The sequence below is a fragment of the Wolffia australiana genome, chromosome 14 (assembly GCF_029677425.1).
Source record: "Wolffia australiana isolate 7733 chromosome 14, ASM2967742v1".
Taxonomy (NCBI): Eukaryota; Viridiplantae; Streptophyta; class Magnoliopsida; order Alismatales; family Araceae; genus Wolffia; species Wolffia australiana.
Window position 1 is genome coordinate 10,706,388 of NC_135848.1, and position 10,728 is coordinate 10,717,115.

Consider the following 10,728-nt stretch of genomic DNA (forward strand, 5'->3'; position numbering starts at 1 on the left):
ACGAGGACGGGGATCGTGGAGGGAGACGGAGCGTGGATATAGGAGAGACGAGAAGGGAAGGAAAACCAACTATCACTTAAGAACCAAACATTCAGTCCCCTCTCCCCAGGAGGCTTGGGCTATTAAAGGAACATAAAAGGGAAACATGAGGAGAATGCCCTCGACGCGGCCCAAGAGACGTATCAAGGAATGATAGAAGGATAACCCCGACACTCCGGGATCGGATGTGTCCTCGCCGTATCGGCTGGACCTCTGCTGGATCTTGGAGAATCTACGCCGCTCCAGCCCACTAAGTCTGATATTAGTGCGCCTCTTCAAGCACTATTGGGGAGGTTCATATCAAATCCACAAACGATTTGATTGGTATTGGTGTGACCATGTCAAGATGGTTTCCATTTTTTCATTCAGAACAAACCTTAGTTCGTGACTTTCTGATGATGGTTTGTGTTTAAACATGTTTTTTATTCAGTCATTAATCCCATTTTAACTTGAATTGGTCCTAATATGCTCATACCAAGATGTTTCCTGTTAAACTTTTTTTTTTTTTTTGAAATTTCCTGTTAAACTTTAATGTCCCCACGTCAAGTTGTTTTCCTTATTTCATTCTCACCTCCAAACAAATCGCATGTCGGAAGTTTTAAGAACATTTTAAAAAATTTGGAACAAACTTTGTTTCATGAATTTCTGATTGTCGTTGTGTGACACGTGCTTTATTTATTCATTAATCCACATTCACTTTGACCGGCACTAGGTTGCTCTTTTCAAGATATTTATCTATTCTCATCCTTCGTACTAATTACAAGTTGAAACAACTTTAACAAAATTTGGATCCCATTTTTTTTATCCAAGTCTTAGGGAAAAGAACTTTAGCACATTCTAGCATGCAGATTCTGGCAATAAATTAAGAACGCATGTCTCAATCCAGCAAACAATAGAACGATGATTTTTCTTGACCAGCTAAAACATCTTTTCATCACAGCCATCAAAAGAGCAATAATGAAGGAACAAGTAACAGTAGACAGATGATTGAAAGAAAAAAAAGATGACAATTGAAGGGAAATAGAAAGAAAAACCTCAGGCAGAGTCGCGGTTCTTGGCATATGGCTGGAAGACGTAGCGGAGGAGGGATTCCTTGATGGAGAGCAGCTCCGGAAACTCGGCCTTGAGCTTGGACGCGTCGAGCTCGTTGTTGCTGCGAGGCGCGACGATGACGGTGGCTTGCTCTTCGAGGGTGAAGTTCTTCCAGGTGAATGCCGGGTCCACATACTCCTTGTACATTTCCAAGATCTCATTGTGGCTGACCACCCCCGGGTTTGTGAAGTTCCATACCCCGGTCAGATTCCGGCGCGCCATCTCAATTGAGATGGGCAGCAGCTCGTCCAGTACCGTCATCGAGTTGGGGATGTCCACCACCTTGTCGTACCGCGTTATCTTCGTGATGAAGTTCCTCGGGTTCTGCAGATCCGAGGAGATTGGCATCCTCACCCGCAGCGTGCACACATTATCGTAGTTCCGAAGCAGCTCCTCCACCTGCCCAATGCACAACAAACACACCGCAGATCATCCATCATCATCTTCTTCTTCTTCTTTGCTATCACAATCATCATCATAACTATATCATCACTATCATCATGTCTCCAGTATTGTCACAATCATCACTAAGATACACAACCATCATTACCATCACCATCATCAGTATTGCACCACTATCATCATTTCCATCACGGAAGTTACAATGGCTACCATTATCATTACCATCAAGTCCTCACTATCAAACATTATCATCACTATAATAACTATTGCTACCGTCATCATTATCACCAGTAAAATCACTGTTGCCATCATTATCATTACCATCACAGTCGTCGCTATCAATCATTATCATCACCATCATCATTAGTGCCACTATCATCACTATCATTTAAAAAAAAAGAGGAAAGATCATTACTATCATTACCATCATTTTTAATAATAAAAAAAGCAACTATCACTAGGAAGCATCTTAGTCATCAATATTATTAATATCAAGACCATTATCAATAATGTGAATTGCCACGATAACTTAGGCTCAAATTTGGCCAAATAAGAGAGGAATCGCTAATAAAAGCCAGGAATAAAATCTAGATAAAGAGGGGGACATTACTGGCACAAATCAAACAAACCGAAGGAAAACAGATAATCTAGGCAAAAATCTAGGAGAAAGGCAAACATTACAGCATTCACCTAACATCTAAACCCATTTTCAACCCAATATGAATCGGCCACGCATAAAATTGAGCAAAAAAGGGGACATTATGGCCACCAAATCATTCACGAAAACAGCTGATCTGAGCTAAAATCTAGGAGAAAGGCAAAATCTAACGCCAGTTCATCTAAAATCTAACGCCAGTTCAACTCAAAACCAATCGGCCAATTCTAAAATCTAGACAAAAAGGTGACATTATTACTTCCAAATCAAACAAACAAGCTAAAGGAAAACTAATAATCTGGACTAAAATCTAGGAGGAAGGCAAAATTACAGCATGCACACTGCATCCGCCGAAAATCTAACGCCATTTTCAACTCAAAACCAATCGGCCAAGCACGTAATCTCGATAAAGAGGGGACATTCTTGCCACCAAGAAAATAGATAATCTAGGCTAAAATCTAGGAGAAAGGCAAAATTACTGCAGTCACACAAAAAATCTAGCTTCATTTTGAACTCAACCAAACGGCCAAGCATAAAATCTAGACAAAAAGGGGACATTATTACCACCAAATAATTGAAGAAAACAGATAATCTACGTTAAAATCTAGAAGAGGCAAAATCACTGCATTCACACTCAACAAAATCTTTTCAATTCAAGCCCACCCGGCCAAGCATAAAATCTACAAAAAAAGGGGGCCAGTTTTGCCACCAAAGCAGTCAAACAAACCGAAGGAAAGCAGCCATTCACCTAAAATCTAACGCCAGTATCCACCCAAAACCAACCGACCAAGCATAAAATCTACAAACAAAAGGGCCATTATTGCCACAAATCACTCAAACAAACCGAAGGAAAATAGCCAATCTAGGATAAAATCTTGGAGAGAGGCAAAACTACAGCACCCACACTCCATTCACCATAAAATCTAACATCATTTTCAATTCAAACCCACCGGGCCAAGCATAAAATCTATAACAAAAGGGGCCATTATTGCCACAAATCACTCAAAACAAACCGATGAAAAACAGCCAATCAAGGCTAAAATCCAAGGCAGAGGCAAAACAACTGCACCCACACTCCATGCACCTCAAATCCAACGCAAATTTCACCTCAAAAACCAATAAGACGAGCGAAAACTCAATCAATAAAACAAAATCCTACTTCAAAAAAGAGAGAAGATGAAGAAGAAGAAGAAGAAGAAGCATAAAACCTACAAAAAAAAGGGCCATTATCATTATTGCCACAAATCACTCAAAACAAACCGACGGAAAACAGTCAATCAAGGCTAAAATCCAGGGCAGAGGCAAAACAACTGCACCCACACTCCATGCACCTCAAATCCAACGCAAATTTCACCTCAAAAACCAATCAGACGAGCGAAAACTCAATCAATCAAACAAAATCCTACTCCAAAAAAGAGAGAACAAGAAGAAGAAGAAGAAGAAGAACATACCGTGGCCTTGGTCTTGGAGTAGAAGGAGCCGACAAAGTTGGGGGAGTCGTCCTCGGTGAAACCCACCCCGGAGCCAAGCTTGTGGCTTTCATCGTACTCGAAGATGCAGCCGGTGGCGAAGTTGACGACGAGCACGCCGCGCAGGCGACAGACGTCGACCAGCGTGAGGGTACCGACGACGTTGGCTCGGATGGTCTCGACCCGGTGGCTCTCGCACCAGTCCACGTTGGGCCGCCCCGTCACGCCCGCCGCGTTCAGAACGTGGGTCGGTTCCGCCTCGGCGAGATCGGCTTCGAGCTTGGCGCGATCTTCCAAACGGGCCGTTCCGTAGGCAAAGTCGACGCCTTTCTCCTCGCAGAGACGACCCAGAAGCCCCCCGATCCACCCCGTCCGGCCGTAGATCAGAATCTTCACCCGCTTCTCCGTTCCGTTCTGCACAAAACCCATCACTCTTTCTCTCTCTCTTCCTCTCTCTTTCTCTGTCTCCAGATGCTGGGGAGATGCAGAGAGGCAAGAGAGAGAGAGATGTGAGGAGGAAGAAGAGAGATCTGAATTCTGCGAGGGAGGAGATCTGGGATGGAAGAGATCTGAAACGAGAGAGAGAGTGTGAGTGAGTGAAAAAAATAGAGAGAGATAGAGAAACAGAGAGAGAGAGAGAGAAATAAAGAAAAGATAGAAAGAAAGAAAGAGAAAGAGATAGAGAGAGAAACAGGGAGAGATGTATCGAGAGAGAAAGAGATGGGCAATAGAGAGAAAAAGATAGAGGGTGAATGAGAGAGAATTAAAGAGAAAAAGAGATTGAGAATGAAGAGGAAGATAGAGAGAGAAAGAAAGAGATAGAGAGAGAAAGAGAGAGGAGCAGGTGCTTACATTTGGGAGGCGGTAGGCGCGGTCGGGGTGAGGACGACGGATGAACACGTCGCCAGATTTAAGTCGTCCCGCTAAGAATGGGCAAGATGAAAGGGTTCTCTTTTCTTAGATTTACCCGTCAAAAGTTTTTTACGGAATCACAAGCACTCAGGAAGAAACTCCAACCGTAAGATATACATTTACAGTTGAAATTTTCAGCCCAAAACCCACAATCATGCGAAGGAAAATTCTCTGCAGCGGAGATTTGCAGGCAAAAATTGGCTAAATCTTTTACAAACAATCGCACCTTCGCTCTACTGAGAGAAAGCCTCGGCTTTGATCAGGAAGCTCCGGGCCTCCTCATCGGACGCATCGCTGCTCATAAAAAAATAAAGAACTATCAAGTAATTTATTCAGAATTTAATCAAGATAATAAAAATTATAAAAGAACCTGGCGGGGGACTCTGTCTTGCTGATCAGAGAGATGTTCTTCGATGCCAGCAACTCCAAGAAGCTGCGAAGATCCGTCGCCTTCCACCTATCGAAGATCTCCCGTAGAAATTGATTGAACTCCTTCGGCTCCTGGAGAAAACAAATTATGATTATATGCCGAAAAAAATACATTAATTTGATTAAAAGAAACGCGCCTGTTCAAGAACGCAGGCCTTTCTGAGGGCCAGAAGGCAGTCCATGGCCTTCGGGTACGCGTCCCCTTCGTAGGAGTTCTCCAGAAGGTCGTGCACGTAAATTTTCATGCTTCTGATACCCCCCACGGCCGAATCTGAACCGTTCACGTGTCCCATCATCGCTTCAAACTCTCTGACAGGAGACTTGTCCCCAATTTTAATTTCTGGGTTTTCATCTGCACTGCGCTTTGAATCTTTCCACTGCAACAAAAAGTTCTTTATTCCAAGACGGATAAAGATAGAAATGGAAATAGAGAGATAGAGATAGAGAGGCAGACAGAGACAGGCAGAGACAGAGAAAGAGAGAAAAATAGAGATAGAAACGGAGAGAGATATATATAACCTTTGGACGGCGCTTTATATCGAAGAGTAAACGAAAATCATTCAGCAGAGACTTATTACTTGATAGAAGATCTGGGTCAGGTTCAGTGATCTCCCTTAAGGTTGGGTCAAGAGGGGGCACTTCCGTGTCAGGATTAGTCGACTTCAGCTCAAGAAAGCGGAAGAAACGCTGCCACGAGACAAGCGTAAAAACACAGCATGGATCAAAGTGTTTTTTTTTTTTGAAAAGCAGCATGGATCAAAGTGTAGACATTGAAGCATGGATCAACTGTCGCATTTAACTTCAAGCTATCACTATGACTCGAATTTAACTTCAAGCTAGGGTTACTCCATCACCCCAGAGTAGGACGACGATCACCCATTATCGTCCTTTTCATTGATGATGATGATGAGTTCATCATCCTCATTGCGCAAAGTAAGCAAATTGCTGACCAATGACGATAACTTGTCATCATTCTCTAGTCAATTTCTCTATTTTTAATCTTTCAGATGACGAGAGCCAATGATGATTCGCCATCTTCATTCTGGCCACAGATGACAGATGACGACGATGACGCATCATCCACAACATCACTCTCTGGAGATGATGAAATCGTCGTTCATCATCAGCAAACCCTGCCTTTGCAGGTCTCTGTCAACTATCTGCGATCCTCCGTCAAAGGCAACATCATCATCAACGTCGATGGCATTCAATGATGTTGACGTTTGACAGTTTCTGAACCTTAATTTATTACCCATTAAAAGGAAACTATTATGTGTCAAATACCTCTAAAACTGGATTGGGAGTCAGATCTGGCATCAGCATTTCCCCTCTTCCCTCAGGCGCGAGGTCGAGTGACTTAACCAGATTGTCAGCCGCTTCTTGCTGTTGCTCATTGGGTAGCCACGACGTCGGGAACCCGCTAAAAGACGGAAACTGAAACTCTCGAACATCTTCAGCAAAAGGGAGAACGTTGAAATAGAACGAGTCCGGCTGTTGCACAAATGAACGTTGGGTCAACTGTCAACAGAGGTATGTAATTTAGAACTACAACAGATGAATTACCATAGTTTCCTGTGATGATAAATTAGGAGTTAATACCCCAACCGTGACACTCCCTTGGCCCTGTCTCCACACACACCGCAAAATGGCAACTTTTTCCGTCTCCCTCATCGCTCTGGCGATGGAAGATACAGCAATCGCAGCTTTTTTGTTGCCCGGTTCAGGAATAAAGGAGTAGACGTCCTTCAAAAAATAATGCCTACATCATTGTGAAATAAAAATAATTAGAATCAGTACTCCATGGACCCGGAATAAGGACCATCGCCTCCTCACTCATCGAGTACCAAAAACAGATGATGATGATGATGATGAATTCGTCACCATCTCATAATGAGTCTAGTAAAAAAATTGGATGATGATGATGAATTCATCATGGTCTGGTGATCATTTTGGCATCGTCTTACCATTCATCCAGTACCGAAGACGAATGAGGATGACAACGATGATGATGAATTCTTCATCCTCTCTTCATCATTATCATCATCATTGTCATTCGTTTTCCCAATGAGATGAATGACAAGACAATGACAGATTCATCATCATTGCCGTACGTTTTTGGTTGGAAAGGAATAATGAGATGCATAATAACTCATTGTCGTCATAGTTATCGTCATCCATCAGTGGTGATGCCAAGATGATCACAAGGCAATGATAAATTCATGATCATCATCCATTGTCCGTTTTTGGTTGGAAATGAATCCGTCATCGTATGCTCACCCAACTCATGTGCATACTATTGAGGGTGCCACATAAGCAGCAACACAGTTTTCCACTGCGGGCCAGCTGCCAAAAATTAAAATAAACAAAATACTGCACAATACCCAAGACGAATTTTGGAGTGAAACTACACACAAAAAAGGAACTACCTATGAATGTTAGATGCATCGGTAAATCCCAGAAGCTTGACACTTTTCTCAGGTCGGAATTTGACTGCCTCCCATTCATCCGATGAAACGGGAATAATTTGTGGCCCGTATCGGTAGCCTCTGATTCTTTGCTCTGGAGGAATAATTTTGTTAGGATCCTCTATGCTTTTATATTCATAATCCAATTTTACTTCGTGAGTGGCAAATCTATCGCTTCCCGGGGCTTTATCCGAGTATTTCTTCAATGTGGGAAATCTTTCCTCAGAAGTTTTCTTGTATACCCAAATCTAAATAAAAATATAAGATCAGTTATGAGAACAAGCTTAAAGGCTACTCTAGTAGCAAACAAATTTCATCTGCCTGGAAGAAACAAAATGAAACGAAGAATCACATTAAAACCCTTTTTCGTCTCTGAAAATTCAAAGAGCTCCACAGAAACAACAGGGACTGTTAGCTGCAATGGACTTCTATTTTTAGATTTCTGTATTATACTTTCCTTAAGCACTTTCTTTAGTTTCATGGTGAATACGTGGCGAATATTAGTATCCCTGCATATAAAGGGGATACGTGTGTGCAGTTAGCGCTACGTAGTGTTTTTTTTGTTCCTTCTCCACCTGTCAGCTACAACTCCACCGCTCCAGAACTGACGGAGGCAAAATGTTGTTCCACTCAGAGACAAAATAAGAATAAAAAATGTATTATTCAAGTTCAATTTTGCACTAAACGTTAATCCAACTTTGCGGGACTCTGATAAATAGGCAAGACAAAGTAACAGAAACTTGGGATGAAAATCTGTAAACAAAGCTTAGTCAAAAATCTGCTTCAAAAAGTAATTTCTCTCCAACAAACGTACAAGAAATCAGTAAGATCGCCTCACCTTGATTTTCATTGTTGAGCTCAGTTCAAAATCTCCTCTAAAAACAGTGACAGCAGATATATTTCTTGTTCGAAGCGCCCCAAGAAGTGCTACCCTTTGGGTCAAAAATGTAACCTTTGCTTTTCCTTTGTTGGAAAAACTAAAGAGAAGAGAATCATTCTCGGCAACTGCCTCCTGGTCAGCCAATCCAGATTGAATCCTGGTAATTATACAGTCCAATTTGATTCCATGTGACTTCAGTTGCTCAGAAATTATGGATACTTGATCTTCCTTTGTACCCTCATAAGGCTCCTTTGTGGGGTTTTGGGCACCTGTAATAAGGCATATGCGCATTTTGCCCCTATTTGTTGGGCCAAACTTCCTTATTAAAAGATCCATTCCAACTACAATGGCATCCAGAACTGCCATAACGTCATGGATAACAGAAAATCTGAAAAGACCAAAATAAACCAAATATTTCGAACACGGTTTAAATAAAGTGCGTCATTCCTTAAATCAAACGCTTTTGTAAGAGTCACCTGGGAATGATAATATAAGAAAAGATTGACAGCTTTTAATAGAAAATTCGTGAAAAAAACTGAAATCTTGGTTCTGTTTGTTGCTTTCTGTTGTTCATCAATGATGTTCATACAGCATTCTATTGTCGAACAATATCCTTGGCCAAAAGATCAGGCCATGGTCACATCCCCTTTAAAAGGCTTCAGATCGCAGGTTTCTGTAATCAAAACGATTGAAATTCGAACTTATAGAGATCATGGTATCGAAGGATACAATCACCAGGAGCATTCCCTCTAGGAAGATTCTGAAGAATTCCAGAAAGATTCTTGTTGACTATGCTGATCCCACACAGAACCATAATATATTCGTAACCTCCAACTTCCTTTTCCAAATCATTGTTTGTTTCTGAAGAATCCACGGACCACGAGAAAAAAAATACAGGTGAGAAAATATTACAGCTGACACTTAGAAATGGAGAAAAACATAGAGATAATGCAAAAAAATAATCAGCCAAACATATACTTGTGTGAGAATGTTAATGGATTAAAAAAAACAAGATAAGAAGAACGATATTTCCTATATTACAACAGAAGTACACACCATCCGTTCCAAACAAAACAACTCCCACGTCGTCACTCCATCCGTAGATTAACTGCACGGAGAAAAAAACCCGAATGAACAGATTAAAATTAGCAGGAAGCGAAAATTCAAGAGCGCGGACTCCGTAAACAGGTTGGTTTCGTAGTTGTTTTAGGTACGAAAAAATTATTTCCAAATAAAATTAAGGAAAATAATTAGAAAAACAACTTGCCTTCTTCTGCACCAGAATTGAGCAGATTTTCTCGACATCAGGGAGAACGTGGTGCATGGATGGCCCAACGTCAAGCAGTAAAACAAGCGATTCCTGTGAGATAAATAGGGACATGTAGAAGAGAAAATAAGCCAACGGTACCCAACGAAGCGATCGAATGCGCAGCTCATTGAAAGTTTTAAGAAAATTATGCACGATCGATAAAGAGCAACAGTTAAAATTAAGAAAAATTGACGATCCGGACCTTATTACGGGCCATTTCCAAGAACAGGAGAGCAAGCCGCGAGCGCGAATTCTCAGTGTAGAAAGCCCGCGAAGAAAGCACCCATTTTCAATTATCCCCTCTTAACCTATATATCTAATACGTGTGTGAATCTATATAAATTAAAGTATATTTTAATATGATTTTCTTATTTACTGGGTTCCTTCAAGATAGTCATTTTGCCTAAAGTTTTTACATGTGAGGTTGTATAAAGTCATTGGAGCAAATATTTATAATGTTAGACTCATCCGACATTACATTTTATGTTTGTGGATTTGAAATATAAATCACTTGTGATATTTAAAAAATAAATGCTAAATAATTACTATTTTTGAACTGGTGATAGTTATATTGATTACAAAATTGGGGCTAGGTTGATTACGTGTTTATGAGCTGAAAGATTTAGGGATAATTTAATTTTAATTAAGGTTTCAAAATAACGAAGAAAGTGATTGTTCCAACTTCCAAAAATGATGAACGTTGATGATTGATGATTAATAATTGATGATTGATGATTGATGCCAAGGGAAACTCAGAGGCTATGCTTACTGGCTTCGACGGTTGATGGCTGATGATGATCGCATGAGCAAATGGATTTGAATGACAGTGGATAAAGCATGTAACTAATGATGACTGAAGTTTGCAAAAAAGTACAGTAATGATCCCAGAATGTATTGATTAAATCCAATAAAATTAGTGTAACATGATAAACCAACATGTTTAGGGAGAATGATAGACTATAGGTTGAGAGAAAGCACTTTTTACTGGCAGCGAGATGAAAAAATACTCATTTAGCTTATTATGAAATAATTTTTGTACATTCATAAAAATCTTAAATCATATTAAAATTATTTTA

General features: G+C 40.7%; 2 protein-coding genes across 3 annotated transcripts; both read right to left on the bottom strand.

The window, feature by feature from the left end:
• Positions 1-916: 916 nt before the first annotated feature.
• Positions 917-4,313, bottom strand: NRS/ER (nucleotide-rhamnose synthase/epimerase-reductase). Its single transcript, XM_078586764.1, has 2 exons — positions 3,640-4,313; positions 917-1,530 (listed from the first exon to the last, which is right to left on the bottom strand). The coding sequence occupies exons 1-2, from the start codon at positions 4,084-4,086 to the stop codon at positions 1,075-1,077; spliced, it is 903 nt and encodes a 300-aa protein (XP_078442890.1). The 5' UTR covers positions 4,087-4,313; the 3' UTR covers positions 917-1,074.
• On the bottom strand, positions 4,085-9,951 carry KU80 (Ku80 family protein). Of its 2 annotated transcripts, XR_013583800.1 has the most exons (14): positions 9,855-9,951; positions 9,611-9,703; positions 9,400-9,451; positions 9,073-9,204; positions 8,302-8,702; positions 7,425-7,711; positions 6,562-6,757; positions 6,283-6,489; positions 5,518-5,685; positions 5,136-5,375; positions 4,940-5,070; positions 4,796-4,863; positions 4,510-4,580; positions 4,085-4,226 (listed from the first exon to the last, which is right to left on the bottom strand). XR_013583800.1 is itself a non-coding variant. In XM_078586763.1 (12 exons), the coding sequence occupies exons 1-12, from the start codon at positions 9,867-9,869 to the stop codon at positions 4,803-4,805; spliced, it is 1,983 nt and encodes a 660-aa protein (XP_078442889.1). In that variant the 5' UTR covers positions 9,870-9,951; the 3' UTR covers positions 4,590-4,802. The 2 variants fall into 2 exon arrangements, 1 of the variants encoding a protein (XP_078442889.1); XM_078586763.1 differs by lacking the exons at positions 4,085-4,226; positions 4,510-4,580 and having other exon boundaries at positions 4,590-4,863.
• Between the last annotated feature and the right edge of the window lie 777 nt (positions 9,952-10,728).